Source organism: Psammomys obesus, unplaced genomic scaffold (genome assembly GCF_907164565.1).
Source record: "Psammomys obesus unplaced genomic scaffold, mPsaObe1.curated_primary_1811, whole genome shotgun sequence".
Lineage (NCBI taxonomy): Eukaryota > Metazoa > Chordata > Mammalia > Rodentia > Muridae > Psammomys > Psammomys obesus.
In genome coordinates this window covers 10,356,596-10,379,079 of record NW_026595981.1, presented here as the reverse complement: position 1 = coordinate 10,379,079, position 22,484 = coordinate 10,356,596, and the positions used below count along the sequence as shown (strand labels likewise).

The following is a 22,484-nucleotide window of genomic DNA, read 5'->3' as shown; positions in this document are numbered from 1 at the left end:
ACCACTGTTCAAAGCAGACAGGAACAGGGGTCTGGGGGTTAATTTCTGTTGGCTGGTTTGGTGTTTGTTTTTGTTTTGTTCTGTTTTTCTGGGTTTTAGAAGTAACTTTGCCAGAGACTACACGGAGTCGTACACATACTAACCACACCTTCTACCACAGGGCTGAGCCCCAAGAATCAGCACTTTAAGCAAAAAACAAGCTATTTCTAAAAGGGCAAGAGATCTGGAAAGTTCAGACCTTTGACCCCAGCACTTGGGAAACAAAGGGAAGAGTGAAGTTGAGGCTACATCGTAAGACCTGTTTCATGTCATGGATCATTGCCAGTTAGAACAGTAAGGTGCCCCGGCACAGCTACTGCAGTGGCCAGCTGCAAAACCTTGACACCAGAAGGTGGGGGTGACATGTAGCAGAACTCTCATTCCCTAATGGTACAACTAAAAAATTGGTGTCACCACTATGGAAGACCTTAAAAACTGAACATGCTGTCACTATACAATGACCTCAACTTACAGGACATTACCTAAATGATATGAAGACATGTCCGCAAAGTGAATGCCTTTAGGAGTTTTCTTTACATGGCTAGACTGAGGTAAACATGCTGGAAGCAGCATGCTGTGCTGTAGTAAATGGAGAAACCACCCAGGAATAACCAGTCAAATGATGAACACTTAGAGCAAAGTTAACTTCATATCACTCAATGAAAGGAACCAGGGTGAAAATCCTGGGTACTGAATGAGCTCTACCATGTGACATTCAGAAAAAGGCAAGACTATGAAACTAGGAACATAGTAAAAAATATATATATTAGTCAAGTACTTAGAATGTTTTAGTGCTTTATTTAAGTGTGTGTTTACTGGTGCAAATGTACCTTACATGTGTGTGGGAAAAGATTTTCCACAATGGGGGTTCTGTGCATCTCCTGTGATCCCAACTGCTTTCAAGGCTGGGACAGGAGAGTCACAAGTTCAAGGCTTTCTGGACTACAGAACCATCTCAACTACTTGCTAAGCAACTCTTGCAGACTCTGCTTCAAAGCCCCCACAAAAAAGAAACAAGTCTAGGCATAAAGCTCAAAGATATAGCATTTACTTAGATTCACATTGCCAAAAACAACTCAACATCATTGAAAAGAAACATTGCTGATAGAATTGACAATATTTGTAATAAAGTTTGGAATACCTAATAAAATTAAATATGTCCCAGCAATCCCACTTCTAAATAAGGAGCCATGAGAAGTCAATACATGTATCTAACAGCAATTGGAACAGGTTAAACATAGCCACAAAACTGGAAATAACCAAAATACCCTTACCCTTACAAAAACAGCATATCCAAACAGTGGAATACTACTCAGGAATGAAAAGGGAATTAAAAACTAACCCAGAGTTAGGGAGATGGCTCAGACAGTAAGAGCACCTGCATGTGCAAGCAGGACCAGAGTTCAAATCCCCACATAAAAGATAAGTCATGGCTAAGTCTGCAGATAATACCAGGGTGGGGAAGAACACCAAGACAAGTGAGTCCTGGGAGCTCACTCACTAACCAGTCGGCTTAAAAACCATCTGTTTCTAAGACGGGGTTCTTCACTGAACCCTGTCTTAAAGGAGTAACTTGGAGCATGACAGAAAAAGACTCCAGTGACCTTCTCTGGCCATATGCATACAAAAAGATGCCCACACCAGCATACCAGAGTGCAAGCACCCACACACACATATTAAAATTAAAGTTTTTAGATGGTACAACACAAGTAAAAAGCATGATTCGAAATTTAGCCAAGCATCATAATGTATGCCTGTAATTCTGTAACTTGAAAAACTGAGGCTGGAAGAACAAAGAGAAACAGGAGAAAGGAAAGGAGACAGCACAGGAGAGGATGAAGGAAGCAGAGCTGGGGAAGAAGGGAGCGGAAGGAAAAGAAGAAGAAAGGAGAACTGACTCATCAGGTGGGAATGTGCATCAGAACTCTGTTCCTTCATGAGGCTCGGGTAGAGTGAAGTAGATCCTGCACCAACACCCAGCACCGTGAAAACAAACAAGCAGAAACCTACTCCTGCAATGGCCAAGTAATACTCCACTTTATGGATACACCACAGGCTACCAGTTGGTAAATATTTAGATTATTCCCATATCCCTATAATACTGCCATGAAGCTTGAATATACATTCTTAAATAGATACATATTTTCATTCTTATAGGGACATTATATTTCATTTCTTGGTTGTATACCTAGGAACACAATTGATGGGTTCATGTGGTAACTCTATATATAACATTTTAAGAAACTTCAAACTAGTTTTCAACATAACTACACTAATGATACATTCCCAGGGACCATGATTGCAGGTTCCAACTTTCCCACATCCTTCCCACATTTGTTTTATTCTGCTGTATATTGTAACTGTCCTAGGGCATTCAGAGTTGACAGCGGGGCTCTATGCAGTCATGGACAGGTCCTGTGTACTGAAAGCAGCAATAGTGACAGAATTTGCGCACCAAACAATATTGCTAAAATTCATTAATTTTAAGGTAAATAAATATTTTCAATAAAAGTAAATTTCACTCACTTTATATCAGCTATTACTTAGCAAATGGTGAGTTCTGGGTTCCATGCCTAGGATTGTGTCACAGTACAACAAACACAGATTTTGAAGGTTTGTCCATTCACCAAGACCCACTCTCCAGTAAAAGCATTTAACCCGTGGCAGTTATCTGCTTATTTGGGTCACTAACGTTAAGCCCACAGTAATTTAGCAGCTGCTCATTACACCTGTTCTCCTAAACCTGGACTGAGCTATCCGATGTACTACTGGGAGTTTATTTCAAGTCATGAAAACAGCAGTCAGCATTTCTCTTAAGTAAACAAAATTTCACTGCTGTATTTTTGACATTTATGATAAAACTTAAAATTTAAATGAATAATGGAGGACAATGACTTTCCTGGGTATCTGTCCCATGTTTACTATGGTCACTCCTCTCCAAATCTAACAGAGGCACTAAAGGTATTTTGCACCCTCATAATAAAAAATAAATACAGACTAAGCTCTTCTTTTAAAGGACAGTGTTCTACACGTAGCCCCAGCTGGTCTGTAACTTGGACTGGAATTCAAAGATCCAGGAGGCTCTGCCTCCCTAGTGCTGAGATGAAAGGTACTACACATCTAGCCTCAAAGTCAAGCCACACCATCAGGTTAAGCATGCAGTGCAGAGAACTGAGAAACACCTGGATTTGGTAAAGCTATTTCCTAGCAAGAGAAACAAAGTAATCACTGTGGGTGCTGGGACTGAGGGAAAGCAAGGGTGAAGGTTCAAATAGGAATGTGCACATGCAGCCTTGAATGCCATCAGAGAAGCAGCAGCCAGCATTAGAGTGCACATGGATTACTAGCTTAGAATCCTCTTCTAGATCCCTCCTAGGACAGGGCATTTACACATGGTTTAGGTAGGTTACACCTGTCAAAGCCCATGCCACACCCACCAGGAACAGAACTGACAGGAATGCTGTCCTCTGAACAGGAGAGGGATTAAACACCTAAAGCAGAGGCTTGGAAAATAAATCGTCCTAAATGACCCCAGGCAGCATGGCCTCCATGCTAGAGATGAGGCATTAGGAAAGAACACAATAATAGTGGATGCTGAGAAGCAATCAGAGCAGAAAACATGAGAGAAACCCCAAATCTCAGAGTTTAGCCATCTAAAATGTCAATAAGCCTGTTCCCTTTTCCTTGCAACATACTGCTGATATCTGTGAGCAAATGTCAGCTGACCTACTTTTGGAGGGTGAGGGTGTGTGTGTGTGTGTGTGTGTGTGTGTGTGTGTGTGTGTTAAAGTTCATTTGTTTAACCACAGCCATCAAAATGTTACATCAGAAATATCACACCAACATTTCTTGAGAATTTAGTCATAAATTCTGACTTCACACAGCTGAACAAATCAAATGAGTCTCCTTTGAACATGACAAAAACCAGATTTAACTCATAACTAATACTGCTGTATATGGAAGTTTGTGAGCTCAGAAAGCTACAGTAAGAAAAAAGTTAAAAACAATGACATGTATGAAAGATGAAATGTAACAAAAGTTTTTAGAAACAATGAAAAACTACTAAGTTTTGAAAGAGAACAGAATTCAAAACAGTGTTCTGAAAAATCAACAAACACACACAACACACCAACCACCATATATAAAGAACTCAAAGCAGGTCTATGGATTAAGTGCATAAGTTAGTTTTACATGTTCAAGGGGGAAAACCAGCAATCCAGACCCTAAGCTGTTAAGTACATGAGTGTAGGATCTGAGGAATGTGAAAAGCAAGAAGGGAAAGAGAATTACATGAACCTTCAATTTCTGTATTCCAGCAGTCGAACTGTCATGACCTGTAGTTGTTAGTATGACATGACACTGAGGAATTTACACATAATCTCCTCTGGACACCGATCTCCTCTTGTTCTCTTCCCCAGAAGTGATTGTCACTGTTACTGATGCAGATGCTTATTTTGTTTTGTTTTTGTTTTCAGTGTGTGTGTGTGTGTGTGTGTGTGTGTGTGTGTGTGTGTGTGTGTGTACTTGCGTAAGAGTTCCTGTGGAGCCCAGAAGAGGGCACTGGATTCCTACAGCTGGAACTACAGGCATCTGTGATTTACTCTGGAATATTAGAACCTCTGTAAGAACAGCACAAGCTCTTAATCCCTGAACCATCACTTTCCAGCACCATCACTTTCTTTCTATTACTTCTTTTCTTAAGCTATCAGCTGCCCAGAGGAAGTACTGAGAATTTAGGTCCTCTGTAAGAGTAACAGATGCTGTCAATTACTGAGCTTCTGATTGTTTTCTGAGACAGGGTCTCAGGTAGCCCAAGGATGTCTCATATTTACCATTCAGCCACTATAGAGGCTCCACAAAGGTTAACATTGATTGTCAAACTAACAAAATCTGGAATCACCTATGAGAGGAGATGAGGGAGAGTGCTACAATTGGGATATAAGGTAAATAAATTATAAAAAATGAATTCATACATATATATATATATATAACAAAAAAGAAAATTAAAAAAGAATATAAATTTCAGAAAAAGAAAGCAAGCAAGGCTTGGCAAAAGTCCAGTATGGGCAATTTGGTGAGCTCCTGCTTCAAACTACAAAGGACATGGGACAACTGGAAATACAGCTTAGCAGCCAAGTGCTTGAGGCCCGGGATTTGACCCCTCTACGGACATATGATATAAAATCAGAGAACAAATAAGGCTTAGGTAACAAAAAAAACGCAGACCACCTGAAGGCCATCCCCACAACTTAGGCCGCACATCTCCACACTGGAGGTGCCCAGAATAGATGAGCCCCCAACACTGCAGAGTTTACTAACACAGGGAACAAAGCCAACCATCCTGACAAGAGTAACAGGAGACATAAAAGAAAAAAATGTCAAAATGGCTTCAGACTCTTCCACATAACTCAAAACTAATGCCCACAAAACTCTGAAATAATGTGATTATAAGCAAGCAGTTGCTGGACAGCCAGCACTTGAGGAGAATAAAGACATTCCACAAGATGAGAGGAGCTCTCCCACACACAGCTCGGGAAGCTAGAGAAGGACCACCACCACCATTAGGAGTGGAGTGTGATGGGGACGGCCCCAGGGATGACCACTAGTCCCTAATACAAAGTTTATGAGTCCTGTCCCATGTATTCCATTTAATGAAAACTAATATTAAAACTTAACCAAATACATTTAGATGACATATAAAGAATTTTTCAGTCAGAACATTTATCCTGTAAAACTGTACTTTAAATCTAAAAGAGTATAATAGTGGAAGAAATAGTTTATTGACTAACAAAGCTACTTAAGTCAGGGAGAAGTTGAGAAATGTCGATTAGTAACTGAATAAACAAAAAGAACTTTATAAGGAAAATGAAAAAGGCCAAAATCTGCTTCTGTTAACTAAACACGAAAGAAACAGACTCTGCTTTTGTTAAAGTCCTTGTAGACAACCCTGATCGTGCCAAAACAGGGAAGGACAGTCTATTAGAACCTTCTTTGTCAAAACAATTCATGAAATATAAATGCAACAACAACAACAAAAAAAAAAAAAAAAAAAAAAAACCAAGAAACTCCAGATCAAGCAAGGGAACACACAACCCTGGGGGAGCCAGGGAGAGGGGTGAGCAGGGGGAGAGGAAGGGCAAGGGAGGGGCAGCACAGAAAGAGGCTATAAAGGCCACACTGCTGAACTACAAGGGGGAAACCGTGCGATTGCAGGGCATTGTTGCCCAGTTATCCTTCCCATTTCATCCAAGAAAATTTAATCACATTGATCCCTAAAATTACTTATGCACAATCAAGCTAAGTTTTTAGTAAGCATCATTCTCACTCACCAATTTAGAGAATTAACAGCTACATTAAGTTTTAATGCGATGTTTCATTTCAGGATAATCTTTCAAATAGTAATAGAATTAAAATATTTTATGTCCTTATTTTAAAGTAACTTTAAAGTGTCCATTTGGTTAATATAAATTGTTTGCAGCAATTGCAAAAATGTTTTGTTGTTTTGGGCTTTTTTGGTTTGTTTGTTTGTTTGTTTGTTTGTTTTGGGGGGGTTCTTTATGTCACCTTGGATGTCCCATAACTCACTCTGTAGACCCGGCTGGCCTCAAACTTGAAAGGTCCTCCTGCCTCTGCCTCCATGAGGGCTGGGATTACAGGCATGTGCCACCACGGCTAGCCATACAAATGTATTTTAATGAGCATAGGAAACAAGGAAAAAATACTTTTTCTGATCTCATATTATTAAGGAGTCAGAAATTTTAATATGATCATATATTTGGACCTTTATGCATAAATATAGCACATACACAATTTAAATGTAACATTAAGAAGTATTTCCATGAAATATGAAGGATAAATAGGTTCAAAGAACACTGTATACAAGAATATACAAAAAGCAGTTGGCATAAAAGAGTTAAACTTAAAAGCACACAACACTCTCCTGCCATAACCAAAGCCCCTGACAGCAGAGTCACCTACAGCAGAGACAGTACTGAAAACCAGCACGTCCAACTGAGAAGGCAAAGGAATACCCAATGCGCCAGCAGCAGAACAAAAGCGGCCCAGAAGGATGCCCAGGAAGCCAAGAAAGAAGACAGCTTGGAGAAAGAGCTAGCAAAGGCAGAGGCCAAATCGAGATCAAAGAGGATGGAGATAAATCAAAACCACAGCAGAAAGTGAATAGCCATATTGAAATGGTTAAGATTACCCATTTCCATTGCAACTGAGAGCACTATGGGTTTGTCTTGCTTGGGAGGGGAGGGAGGCAGAATGGACCTTTGCAGTAAAACAGACCTGAGTTATCACTTTTGTTGTCTGTGTGATTTGTCTTTTCTTAAGGGCTACACTCACCCAACTGTGGAGCAGGCAAGATTCTAGCTGCACGGACTGGGCCATGTCGTACAGAGAAGAGCTCCTGGGCCTCCCCGCTGATCTGCAGAGAAGGCAGAAAACACCTCAGTATGTTAACACGTGGCTCACAATGCTATAGATGAAAGCAACATCTTAATTTTGTCTTGGTTTGCCAGAAATATACACACACACACACATATATACACACCCACACATTCCATTAGGATTTTAGGCTAGTCATGCACATCAAATACATGCCTATCTTAAATTATCATAAGCTCTTTCAGAATAACATTCTTGGTATGAACTTGAGAAAAAGTCTGTTCTGGAAGTCTGTAATTTGTCTCCGTTAAGCCTTGAGAAGTCTGTGCAGTTCCATGTTAGGATCAGGCAGCTATGAGACTGTTCTGCAATAGTTAAGCTCAGTTACTACAGTCAGTTATGTTTCCAGAACTGTTCCTTTGAGGGCATCATTCAGAGCTATCAGCTACTTTCTTTTGCACTTACAAAACGATGCTAGAAGAAACCTCCAAGATACCTCTATCTGCAATATTCTGTGAATAATACAGTTGTAAGGAAGCAACTTTGGAAGTCATCATTTTCAATATAAACAAAGATCAAACACTGTAGTAATGTCTAATCCCTTGAGTAAAGTCAGATTCAGTGCTTGGATATAAAGACTTCAGTATTCTGTTTCTCCAAAAGGCAAAAGGCGTATGCCAGTACACATTAAGTTTAAAAAAAAATGCATATTAAAATAGAATTAGCAGATAGCAGCTTTCTAGACTGACTGTGGGGGTGACACTAATATGGCCCTCAGCACACTGTAGTTATCAGAGAAAAACAGTACACACTGTAAAACTGGCCCTAAAGACTCAAGAACTTCTAACAGACATGACAAAGAGAAAAACTCACAGAAGACACATACTATCAAATTTCTAATAGGCTTTGCCCAACAAGTGGTTTAAAGTACCAAGAATATATCCATCATAAAAGGTTGTCAAATCTTCCAGATGTCAACTCTGTGCACACTGAGTGCCTTGTACATGACAACTCACATCTTCGGCCTCCCTCCTCTGTACCTTTTAGAGCTGCAAGCTACAGGGTCTTTCTTCCCTGTAAATAAGCGCTGTGCCTGCGGTAACTGAGACTCTGTGTGGCCGCAGCAGCACACCCCATGAGGAGCCCCAACGGACAGCTCAACAACAGCACCACCTAGCCCAGGCTCTAAGAAGCCAGCGGAGCAGGCGGCTCCTGGGCTCCACAAGCCTTCGCGGCTTTCACTTCAATAATGAAACCCACTGCAACGGACACTGCATTTCCCAGGGGGAAAACCTGAACGATTACTTCGTGACACTTCCCATCCAATGCAGCAAGCAGACATTTTTCTGAAATCGGAAACGCACCACGTCTTCAGTGTCTGAACACACAGACGCTCGCGGGGGGAAGCAGAGAGCATGGACCTCTAGTAAAGATGTTTTGCTAGTTCCCAGTCCCCACCTCATGAGAACAAACAGAAAAAGACAACGCACAGGACGCTGACCAAGCCGTTACACTTTGAAAAAAATGCAATATCCACTGGACAAAGATAAGTAAGTCTACTCTTTTATACAATTTTTTAATTTTAAAATAATGTAAAACAGAGGAATGAAAAATCCCACTTGTGAAATTTACACCCCTAACAAATTACAATGTCCACACAAAATCTCCAATTCAGTACTATTATTTCCATGTGCCAGAACTGGCATTTAGTTTTGGCTCTATCAGACAAAACTCTAATGTTAAAAAGTATAACCTTATTTCCCTGATTCTCTGTACGTTATACTAAATATTGTTTAAAATCTGTCTTGCCATAATTACAATATGTTTGATATCACTGAATTTAATACACTAGAGCAGAAAACATAGAAAAGCATTTCAAAATCCAAGCACATGAAGCTTGATAGCAAAACAACTTTCAAAATGAATCAAACTCCCTTTCTAACCTGAACGTGTCTTTACATGTACAGCAGCAGGTGAGGACAAAAAAACCCAGGAGAAAGAGAAAATGCAGCACTACCTTCACTGTGTGTACAGGGCTCTGGCACTGGGAAAGGGAAGGGACGAGGCACTGTCACACAGTGGGCTCTGAGCATCCTCATTGTGTGCTGCTGAAATCAGAAGCGTAATTCTAACTGTGGAATGTCACAAATATCAGCCTCCCGGGAACGAATCCTCCATATGATCCATGAGACTCCTACATGAGAACAACACTGACAGCCTTCCACAAGGAAAGGACGGAGACACACAGGGAGGGTTCCCAGCTGCCTCTAATCCTTTCATCCAGTGTGTTCATGGGTAACTCTGCTTTCAAAGAAATATCAAAACAATGTTAAATCAGTTAAAACTACATTTGTGTCTCCTAGAAAAAAGATGTCAAAGAGTCGTAAGGATGAGGACCCTGTAACCAGAAGAGGAGCTGCAAGTTCACTTTTAAACTGACAACCCAAGAAAGGCAAGGAAGAAGCAGGAGGGCGTGGAGCCAGAACTCCAGCTTCCAGGCACTTCTGTAATGGTGGTGATGATAAAGGGAGAAGGAGGCTCAGGAGGAGACCTCTCCCGGAGCTCCTCCTGTCTCTGCCTTTGTTCTTGCTGGCATTTTAATTTCTGATGACAGACTTTTGTTGTTTGGGGCATAAACCGGACGTACCAGTTTGAAGGCACAATAAGGAGAACAAAGAATGATTTGTTCACACTGTAGAGAAAAAAATCTTTTCCAACCATAGAAAATAGCTTTCGCATGGTGAAAATATGCAAATTACATACCAAACTGGAAGGGGGTAGGGGAATACAAGTTTAGAATCGCACAACTCAATCTACAGAAAAGAAAATTACAGCACCCAAGACAACAATAGACATACAGAAAGATCTGGGAGAGCACTGAGAAAATTTGTGGAGAATTCTAAAATCAAATGAAGGTCACCCAGCCCTCAGAAGTCAGCCTACTCTGAAATCCTGGTGTGGAAAGCTCAGTCCAACACCACGGACAGTGAAAATAGCCTCCGGCCTCCACAATGAATGTGTGAGGCTGCCAGACACACTTACGCTACCTTGCCATGCAGGAACAGGAACTGCGGCTGCCAAATGACTGTTTTGGCAAACTTTCCTGACAGGCAGCAATATATTTTAAATGTACATATCATTAATTACATGTACAGATTAATGAATACTGCAAAAAGCATCTGTGCCACTGACACACATCTCAAGAAAATGAGGGTTAGGCTGGTAGCAAATGCTCAGAAGGCAGAGGCAGGAGGATCTTCTCCACAACGCAAAGGCCAACTTGGCTGACACCTAAGAATCCACAACAGCTCGGGCTAACAGGTGACACTCTGTCTCCACAAAAATCAACAAATAAACAACAAAAAGTTGTGAAAATTCAGAAGGCTTGCCACATTCCTCCCCAATCGTAACCACAATCTTAACTTCTTTGACTAGACATGGATTTTAATTACCAGCCAGTGTAGCTGGAGTCATATAGTATGCTCTTGTGGAATCTCTTCCCCATGACTATGGTTATGACTTAATTCATGTTGATGCATGTCATTACAAAGTTTTTCTTTCTCTAGTGCTACAAGACTCCCATTGGATGAAAAGCTATAATTTTACATATCCCACTACTGACAGGCCTCTAACGCCTTTCTAGTTTGGACCCATCAGAATTACAGCTTCATGGCTCTGTGGTAACACAAGAAAAAGCAGGGCATGGTGGTACACAGCTATAACCCATCACTCCAAATGTTCAAACCTTCAAAATGACAATTTCAAGGCCAGCCTGGGCTGTACAGCAAAATATTGTCTCCAAAAATTAAAAATTAAAAAAAAAAGAATAGATACAGATAAAAAAAAAAAAAAAAAAAAAATCAAAATGCAGACAGGCTGGTGAGCACTCCTAGAGACCAAGGACCAGATCTTATGTTTCTTGATCACAGACTCAAGCTCTGCCTGCTGGGCTGTATAGAGTGAGTTCAACACCAGCAAGACAAATTAGTGAGAGCCTATCTCAAAAAACAATTTTCAAAGAATAAACAGTGGGTGCTAGGATATAGCTCAGTGTGGGAATTCTTACGTAACATGAGTGAGGCTCTCGGTTCAACATCTAATTCCAAGCAATACATATTATACAAATATAAAGTCATGAAAAATTACATAATAATTCACTGATTCTTCCAGTAGACTATCTACCAGATGTTGAGGAGGCCACCATGCAGCCATCTCATTGCATAGCAGTGTGCACCACTTTTTTGGGCTATTTTACAATACTCTGAAGTATCAAAACCTTACAGTAATGATTTTTTTTTTTTTTTTTTTTTTTTTTTTTTTTGGTTTGTAAAAATTGAACCCAGAGCCTTGTACACACCAGGAAGGGCTCTACCATGAACCAAGTCTGAACTTCTGCAACTGTTCCTACTGAACAGACAAGCAAATGAACTTTGGTTTTTTTGACAACTGAACCTACTCTGTAGAAAGCTGATTCAAGGCAGGCGCAGATCCTATACCTACTGTCCCAGCAATTGAAAGGCTGAAGCAGAACTGCTTACTTACAGGCTGGACGCCATTCGCCCAACACAGGAAGAACGTGTACAAAAAGTAAAGCCTAGTAAGCATTTTTCAGTGTGCTCTGAGCCTTTGAAGGGAAGGAAGGATGCTGGAGACTGATCCCAGGTAGGAAAGCAAAGTCACTAAACCTGCTGGGCAGGCAAAGAACAGCAGCGTTACCTTTCAGTTACTACAGAGAGAATATTAATAAGCTTTGCATTGTGCATGACAGGCTCCCTAACTGCCTCCAGCTCTTCTTCACACTGTCCCTTAACTAAAGTTAAATAAGAGCTAGGTCACCTGTCCGTTTTACAGTTGTGTCTAGTACCACTGATTACATGACTATTACTGCGGGTGGCTTCAGTGAATGCAAGTATGTAGCTCTCTGCAGAGACTTATTAGTATAGTTGCTTCTGTTTTCAAGATAATTAAGGAGCTGGAGAGATCACTCAGGTCTTATGAACACTGTTGCTGCTCCAGAGGACCAGAGTTCCCAGAATTGCTCTTGTAATAGAGCATCTGATGCCTTTTTCTGGCTTTTGTGGGCATTAGCGCACACATACAAATACAGAGACACTTAAATAAAAATGAAAACCGTGCTGGGTGGAACGGCACACACCTTTAATCTCAGCACTCAGGAAACAGAGGCAGGTGGATCACTGAGTTCCCGGCCAGCCAGCACTACGGGGTGAGGCCCTGTCTCAATGCAGAACATTACAATAAAGAACAGGGCAGGAGACACGGCTCCAGCTAAGATCACAGCTGCTCTTTTACAGAGGACACAGGTTTGATTCCCTACACCTATGTGGTTTCTCACAACTGTCTGTAACCTCAGTTCTACGGTATCCAATGCCCTCAATGATCTCCAGTTGTGCAAGTGGTGCATACACATACATGCAGACAGAACATACAAACAAAAAAAAATTGGGTTTTTAAAACGTAATTAGACATAGGCATTGATACAGATTTCAAAGTTTAACAAAACTGTTCTCCAAAGTCCTCATATCAACTCACACTTCCAATAGCAACATATGAGGGATCTTGTTGTTTCACAGTCTAGCCAGACATTAATGTCAGCCATTGTAATAGAGTACCAAAAACACACACTCATGTAGTTCATGAATGGAAAGCATAAAGTCAGCCTCTGGGTATGCCATCAATCCCAAAGTAAGCATGTGAACTAAAATATTTACTACAGTGAGCTTCTGTGATGCCGGAATACTCAACTGCTTCCTGGGTGCCCACGTGCAGAGTGCAAAATACGAACAATAAGCAAATGCTCATATCAGCACCTCTGAAGAAGATAAACTGAATTCCAAATACAGTAAGAACCAACCTTCTCCCACCCTGACAGACAAGAATTGGCTTAGTGATGCTATGCCTAATTAAAAACTGTAAAACTTGAGGTATTCACCTTGTAGATGATAAACACACCTTAACAAACTTGAAAGAACAGAAACCACAGACTACCCTCACCACAATGGAACTATCAGAAATTAGTAACAGCAAGACATCTGGAAAATAACAAAACACTAGTGAGATTAAGCAACCAATTGTAAACAACACAAAGTTCAAAGAAGAACGTTTCAAATTTTTTTTAAATATTTTGTTCATGATTTGTTTTTTCTGTTTTTATTTGATCTAATGTAGCCCACACTGTCCTCAAACTCCTGACCCTCTCAGGCGCTGGGATTACAAGCATGTGTCACAAAGCTGAACTTTTTAAAGCAATTTTAGCTAAATGCAAATAAAAACCCAATTGAAACTGTGGGATGCAGCCACAGAGTGAAACCCACACCACTAAGTGCACAGAGCTGAAAAAAGAGGCTCCAACTGCGAAATCTAAAACTACCTATGAAATGAGAGAAGAACCAAATCAAAGCAAGCAGGCACAAATAAACATCAATTGGAAGTGAAATCAATAAAATTGGAAAAAAAATCAATGGGAGGAAAAAGCAATCAATGAAACCAAATGCTCGTTCTGAAAAAAAGATCAATAAAAATCATTACAGCTCTAGCCGGTCTAAGAAAGGGACAGGCGTGTCACACACCTAGAATCCTAGCACTTGAGGGGTATGTGACCGAAGATGCAGAGTTCAGGGCCATTTGGGATACAGAATGTGAACCAGCGTCAAAAACCCATGGTCTTGTGGTACGCTGGTGTATGGCTTTAATCGCAGCACTCTGGAAGCTGAGATACAAAAACTGACACAGCTTTAAAACTAGACTGGGGTACACAGAACTGGACCTAGCTTCTGTCTCAAAACTCAAAAACCGAAAAACAAACAAGGATTTAGATAAACCGAGCTAGCTCCCCAGACCTACCCTCTGGTGGGTGCTGAGGTGGGGTTGCATTGCTAGGCAGGCCATGGAGCCTGAGCACCAGGATCTGCCTTTCTCTACATAGGAGCTACATGTGTACACCCAGTGTTTTTTAGATAGGTGTCTGGGGTTTAACTCGGGTCCTTGTGCTTGCAAGGAAAACACTGAGCTATTTCCTACATTTAAAAAACTCTGAATTTTTAAAGTGATCCATGAGACTTGGAAAACAAGAAGAATTTCTCAGGTTTATCTCGAGTACATTTTGCCTCTAAATCAAAAGGTGACTAGCTCTAACTCCTCCTAGGGAAGTCGGACAGCAGAACAGCTAACATCTGTGTTCCTTAAAGTTTTACTCACTGCCCAAATCACAGCCTGTGACAACTAACAGCGCAGAGCATCTACAATGCATATCCAAGGCCAGCACTCTGACAGTTTACTGTAGGAATTAACTGGGCTGTGTTTACTAGATATACACATTTGTTACATCAGAATAGATAGAGCAATGTGGCTACTATAAGATTGTGTGTTTAAAAACACACAGAGGCAGGCCTGGTCTGCAAAGTGAGCCCAGGACAGCCAAGGTTACACAGAGAAACCTGTCTCAAAAAAACCATGTAGTACATAATTAATATTAAATGAGAGTTAAACCAAGGATTTTGTTGTTGTTGTTAAGGGAATAAATGGTAAATGACTGCACCTATCTATCAGTGTTTAGCAGGTTATAACTTTAATCCACAATTCATAAATCCTGTTATAAATATTTAATATCTATAGATATTACAATTACGTTGTTCCGCAACATGATTCATGGATCTATGGAGATGTTGTTACCTCTGCTGTATAACCCTGGTTTTAAAAAAGAAAAAATACCAAAAATATATATATATCAATATTAGAGACAGGTGGGGTGGTGCACACCTCTAATCAGCACAAAGGAGAGGCTGGGGTCTGTGAGTGCCTGGTCAGCCAGTCAGGGCTACACAATGAGGCCTTGTCTTGAAGGACCAGAGAAGACGGCTGCCAGAGGTGGCTCAGTGTTACAGCACTGGCTGCTCTTCCAGTTCAAATCCCAGCACCACACCGCAGCTCATACATTTTGTTAGCACTTAGAACCTTATCTGGCCTCGAAAGGCACCAGGCGCTCAGTGGAGCACAGGTGTACACAGAGGCAAAGCAGCCATACATGTAAGGGGAAAATGTAAAAATTCTTCAAATAAAATGAGTAAACTAGGTAAACGTTGGCTCACCCACCGGGGCAGGCACAGCGCCACTCCTGTTAGTCACGGGAACATGGAGTGGGTTGTACAGAAACTCCACTTTCAGCTTAATTACTGTGTAAACCTAAAAGCACCTGAAAAAATACATACTTTAAATGGATACACAATGCATGGAAAAGCATCATATTCCCCAAAATTAATGTCTCGCCTAATAGGGAAAAAGAGGGGAATAGAAGACATGAAAAGGAAAAACACGGAGATGAAAGGAAGGAATGAAAGAAGAATTTTATATCTAAGGACTTCAATTCTGGGACTGCAGAGGTTGGAAGCACTGGCTCTTCCAGAGGACACAGGGTCAGCCCCTTGGCACCGCATGGTGACTCACTCTGGTTCCAAAGGACGGGATGCCCTCTTCTCAACTCCAGGCACCAAGCATGCACATGGTGTACACACAAACATGCAGGAAAAACATCCATAAACATACAATGAACAGGGCTGGAGAGATGGCTCAGGGGTTGAGAGCACTGGCTACTCTTCCAAAGGCCCTGAGTTCAATTCCCAGCAACCACATGGTGGCTCATAACCACCTATAATGAGATCTGGTGCCCCCTTCCTGTGTGCAGGTATATAGGCAGACACAACATTGTATGCATAATGAATAAATAAATCTTTAAAAAATTAAAATGAATAAATATAAAAATATTTTGATTCAATTCCTAAAGCAACAAAAAGGCCCATATACTCCATATAAATATACACTGGGTCATTATCAATTTATAAACTTGTAGCAATTAAATATACACTAAATGAACCAAATAAAGCTACTTAAAAGGAACACCGTTACAAAAAAAAAAAATCTTTTTCAATAGGGAGAAATGGATATATATCACTATGGGATAAGGCAATGTCAGGCATAATCTTAGCTTCACTACTCAGTAAAGAAGCCAAAATGGCCAGGCAGGAGCTGGTACATACCTATAATGCCAAGTCTAGGGAGTCTGAGGCAGGATGACCAGGCATTTGAGCTGACAGAAGCAAGGAGATTTTAATTAGCTATTAGTAGCCAGAGCAACCACAAAGCAAATGGCAAGAGCTCACTGATTCTGCTCAGAATACCCTGAAGCCATCTTGCTGCTGTACAGTCAGTCCCCTGTGTCCACAGTGTCATCTGCATTCCAACAGCATCTTAAAGCAGGTGTGGGCACTTCTGTACTGATCATAGATGCTTTCTCACTTTTCTGTCACTACTGTAACACTACATCTAACAATTATTAATACAGAATTGACAAGGTACTAGGTATTAGGACCTACAAGTGGCTGTGTTATATGCAAATACTAGGCATTTGCAAGCCTTTAATCGCAGCACTCCTGGGAAAGATGCAGGTCAGCCTGGTCTGAGTAGTTCCAGAATAGCCAGAACTACACAGAGAAACCCTGTCTAAAAAAAAAACTACACAATTTTATAAAGGAGACAAAAGTATCTACACATTTTGTATATATCAGGAGAGGTGTGGTATTGGGACTAACCCTTCCATAGAGTGTAGAATTGTATTTTCATTTTAAAAATTAAGAAAAACAAGAGAAAGATTGCCCAAAAGTGTTGACCTCAAAAGCCATGGGCATCTCCTACAGTTCTCAGGCAGGCACAGTGGCACATACCTGTAATACTGAGCAAAGAACCAGGAGGAGCACCATAGCTGAGGAATTCAAGGTGCCCAGGCACGGAAGTGAGAAGCCACCTTGCAAATCAAGCTACAGTCTTTTACTTGAGAGGCTTTTTGCTTTAACCAGGTGTAGGCAGAATTCCATGTCACAGCTCTCCCTGGTTGGTTTCGTAACCTTAGAAGCACAGTGTGAGGAATGCATTCCTGAGAGTCAGGACCAGTCCTGCAAACTCCTACAAAGAGGAGCAAGAAAGGAATAAGTTTTCTGTTTTATTTTTGCTGCCCAGCCACAAATGATTCAGCTGATGCCAGCGTGTCAGTGTCTCCATAGCTGGCTCTGTGTGCCAGCAAGGAAGAAAACACAAACCACAAAAACCACCTAAAATGTGTATTTGTGAGAACTTACAACTTAAAGAACAGATATTTGCTGACCACATGAAGGAGACAGCAAGCCAGTCTGTATTTTGGTCTTGACACTAAATACAAAACACAAACTTGAAGCAAGAAGGAAGTGAGTCTTGGGAACAGTATGAAAACCACAGAACATAAATAATGAATGGAACTTGTAATCATATTTTCATACTTCCAAATTTTCACACACATTGAAGAAGCACTGAGGCAAGCTTAACCTCTTCGCTGCGGCCTGATTTTCCAAAGGCAGCTGAAAGGAGAGTGGCATGGTGAGGCCCGCGGCTGTGCACAGCTGATCCAGACACTGCACTTCAAAACCCCAGCCGCGACTTCAGCGCCCACTAATCTAAGGCTCACTCGGTCCTTTGAAGCTGCTCTAATGCTATCTTCCATTTGCAACTAACACTTCTGTAGTCAACAGATCTTCCTTGGGGTGAATGTTAATGCAAAAGCACTCAGACAGCCCGACCCTTGCGCCGGGAGGCAGACTGGAAGGTGCTCAGAAGTCAATGTAGCACCATTACGGAGAGTGTCGGCCTAGCAGCTGTCATAACACCTCACAGTCACTCAGGCGCACAAACTCAATTGCCTCTGATTCACTCTTTCACTGCAGCTTGAACAGGATGGATCTTAATCATACACTGAGAAGAAGATGACAACACGAGGGAGATTCCATACTGCATCAATATAAATGATTTTTAAAAACTGCCAAGAGAATCTGTGGTCAGGATTGTCTTGCGTGTGGGGAGGCAGGATGCTCACTAGGGCCGTGTGAGAAAGAAAAAGGTCCTTACAAGTTCTTCCAATGAAGTTTCGCTTACTTGTGTGTGTGCACACATGCACAATCACACACGTAAGAAAAAGCCAAGCTATGAATGTGGGCTTTGTGTATCTTCCGGTGTGTATCCTATATAAACCATATTTACAATGGCATATGTCATAAACAAACTGTGATGCTCCAAACAGCAAAATCTACAAACTATCAATCCCTGAAGAAAGACATGGAGGAAGCTTACAGGCACAGTACAATAGAACAAAGACCTATCTGAAACGGCTACTCCAAGTATATGAAAATTTGCCAAAGGCAGTATCAAATGATGGCCTCTCTATTCAAGGTGTGGGAGCATGAGTGGGGTCTAGAGCAGTGACACTATGCTGCTTAATGATACAGAAGTGACACATGTCACCACACATTCATCAAAGGCCAAAGCACAGCACCGGAAGCAAACTCAGGGTGGACAGCAACCGCATCACCGCGCTGTAGAGTGTCGGTGGCCACGTATGCTTGGGGCACACAGCAGCTCCACACTTCTATTCAATTTACCTTCTCAAAAAGGGTACAGTCAGCCACGACTATGCATGCCTGTTACTCCCAACACTGAAAGGCAGGAACAGGCAGCTCTGGAGACCTGCCTGGCCAGACAGTGGGCTGGAACAGCAGCTTTGGCTTTAAAGTGAGACCCCCATCTCAAATAAGAGAAACTGAGGAAGACAGCCCATGTTCACCTCAGGCTTCCACATGCCTCCCACGAAAACAAACACACACTTGTACGTTCAAGAACATGCACCACGTATCCACATACAAATACATAAATAAAAATTAATTATATATACATACTTTTAGAAAGCAAAAAGGGGGGTGCTCTTATTCAAGAAAGATTCCAATTTAGGATGAACTTCAGTCATGAAGTGTGGAACAGCCTACATAAAATTAGTCAAGTTACGTAACGCTATTAGAACACACAGAAAAGTTAAATTTCAGCTCGACCCGTCTCAAAGACTGCCTGAAGAAACACACTACAGGGGAAGGGATGAATGACAACAAGGACACATGAATAAAGACGTCATAAATGAAAACTATCACTTTATATGCTAGCCTCAATGCCAATAAAATAATTAAACTAATAAAAAATTTAAATATATTGGAGTGGCATACGCCTATAACCTCAAGTTCCTGGGAAGCACACACAGGACGACTGCCAAAAGTTTGAGACTAGTCTGGGTTACCGGGAAACTCTGGCTCAAAAAAAGAAAGGAAAAGACAATATTAAAAAAACAGTTGGGTAAGGTGGGTGGATTCAACACATTCTCTCAACATACCCCTTCGTTTCTGCTTTTATTACATGTGACACCCAATGAAGACCTGTCCACCGCTGCTTCCAGTAAGAAAAGAGCAGAGCAAACAAAACACACCCTGTGCTCAGTGATGGCATCGGCAGACATCCTGACTGGGCTCCAACCCTGCTCACCAATGCACCCAAATCACCGACTTAATATTATTCTCAAATGAAACCTATAAAAACGTTTCCTGGCTAACAATCTCAGCGTGGCAAGGTATTCTGGCATACAGCTTCTAATAAATAATGGACTAATTGGTTTTGGCCTCAAATATGCCCTCACGTGTCTGCGCTGAAGTTTCTGGTATGTGAAAGCTACACTTGAAGCTTTAGGGCAGGTTCTGCTTTTCATAAACTGATGTGCCAGCGACACCTAGTGTTCAACATCTAAAGGACACACTGAGCTCCAGGGAGCACTGCAAATAACTTTCACACAGCCAGCACCTTCCAGGTACTAGAAATAATCCTATCCCTGATTTCATTAAAATATCACATTTTTGTAAATACGTTAAGAAGCCTAAGGAAAGCCAAGCACGGTGGCGCTCCCAGAACTCAGGGATGTAGAGGCAGGAGGATCTCTGTCAGTTCAAGGCCAGCCTGGTCTACAAAGTGAGTCCAGGACAGCCATGGCTACACAGAGCAACCCTGTCTCGAAAAAACCAAAAAGGGGGAAAAAAAAGAAAAAAAGGAAAGAAAGAGGCTCTTACCAGCCATCTGGGGCTGGTCTCACAATCCTCTGCCACAGCACCTGTTGGGGTTACAGGAATATGCCACATACCCAGCCCCACTTGGGAGGCCTCTCAAACTCTGAATCTTCTAGCCCTGGCTTCCTAGGTAGCTGGGGTGACAGGCACATGCTATCATACCCAGTTAATATATGTCAACTTTTACATGGGACCCCTTCAGAATCAAGTTAAAATATACCATATAAAATTTCTCCTTAATTTTTAACATATGAGTGTAAATGGACTCAAATTTTATTTCTTCCAAAGCAATGCCATGCCAGGGACTAGGGAGATGACCTTGAGTAGATAGGAGCACTTACTCTGCAAGAAGGAGGGCCTGAGTTCCAATCCCCAGTACTCAAATAAAAAACCAGGCATGCTGTGTAACTGTATTATAGTGCAGAAAAAGGATCTGAGAGCTCGCTGGCCAGCAAGCCTACCCCAAAACAAAAGGTTCCAGTTACCGCAGATCCTGACAGACACCCAAAGTCCTGCTCTGCCCTTTGAATGCACAGACGGGTATGAGCACCTGTACACAAACTCACACACATGCAACACATGAACATGCACACTCAACACACATAACACAATAAGTACATACACACAGTACACACATGTACACATTATTATGATGGTGACATCTCATATTAACACAGCACAAATGTTAGCCAATATATTGGAGAGAACTTCTAATTTTTTGTTTGTTTTTCAAGACAGGGTTTCTCTGTGTAACAGCCCTGGCTGTCCTGGACTCACTTTGAGAGATCCACCTGCCTCTGCCTCCCAAGTGCTAGGATTAAAGGTGTGAACCGACCCACTGGGCCCTCTTCCAAATCTCTTATCACATATTTACATATTTTCTCACAACAAACCTCCCCATCTAATGCTCAGTGAGGACAGTGAGGACTGCTGAGGGCTTGCTTACTCAATACACTGAGTTGGGGTGGGTGTTGTCTTGTTTAGTGTGTTCTGGTGTATTGAGGCATAGTCTCATCTGTTATCTAAACTGGCCTTGAACTTGCAGCAATCCTCCTTCCTCCCTCCTAAATGCTGGGAAGACAGGCCTGAGCCATGTGGCCCTGCTGGCATAACGATTTAAATTGTCTGTTATTGTTTTATCCTTGATACTGTAAGATCTGACTCTACTAACAACAGTATCTGAGTCACTTTTCTTTTGCTGTGGCAAGACACTATAACCAAGGCACCTTACAACAGTTCAGATGCTGAGTCCTTGAGAATCATGGCAGAGATCATGGCAACAGGCAGGCAGACAGTTTGCTAGAGTAATACTGAGAGCTTACATCTTGATCCATGAACATCAGAGCTAATTGGGAATGGAGTGAGCTTTTGAAACCTCAAAGCCCACCCCCAGTGCCACACCTCTTCCAACAAGGCCGCACTCCCCACACTTCCCAAATATTCCACCAACTGGGATCAAGTATTCAAATATGGAGGCTTATGGAGGCCATTTTCTTTTTAACCACAACAGCTATGAGAATTTGTTACTAAAGGATTATTAATAAGCATGTATTTCCAGGAATCACACTTCCACCATGAAAATTCCCATGCCCACAATTAACATTTAACCACAAATGTTTCAATAGGCATGTATTAGACAAAATGATACAGGAGTTAGGGATGCTGCTCAGTGCAGGGTATGTGAGGCATGTGAGAACCGAGGTTCAAACCCAAAAACACAATGGCAACTGAGCTATAGTTCATTTGGCAGGATGCTGGCCTAGCATGCACAAAGCCCTGAATGGCATTCCCAACACTGCATAGTAGTCAGGCCTGCAATCTCAGCACTAGGGACACAGGGGCAGAAGTTCAAGGTCATCCACAGAAGAAAAACCAGCCTGAGCTACCTGACGTCCTGTCTACCAAAAAGTTCCTAATTACAAAAAAGAAACAAAATCTTAAAACGGCAAAGTATATGCTCAGCAAGAGTAATTATCACCGTAAATATTGCAAGATGCCTTCAACATATTCATTATGCTTTTCATGCACTTTTTATAACAGCTCAAATATGAGAATGCTTTCTCTCCTATCTAGCACAATCAC

General features: G+C 41.5%; 1 protein-coding gene across 1 annotated transcript in view; it reads right to left on the bottom strand.

Annotated features, from left to right (window-relative positions):
- Bcas3 (BCAS3 microtubule associated cell migration factor) overlaps nucleotides 1–22,484 on the bottom strand; it is a 440,143-nt gene that overhangs the window by 391,601 nt on the left and 26,058 nt on the right. Inside the window, exon 8 of the mRNA XM_055619572.1 lies at nucleotides 7,390–7,471. Coding sequence (XP_055475547.1) covers nucleotides 7,390–7,471 — 82 coding nt within the window. The remainder of the gene's footprint in view (nucleotides 1–7,389; nucleotides 7,472–22,484) is intronic.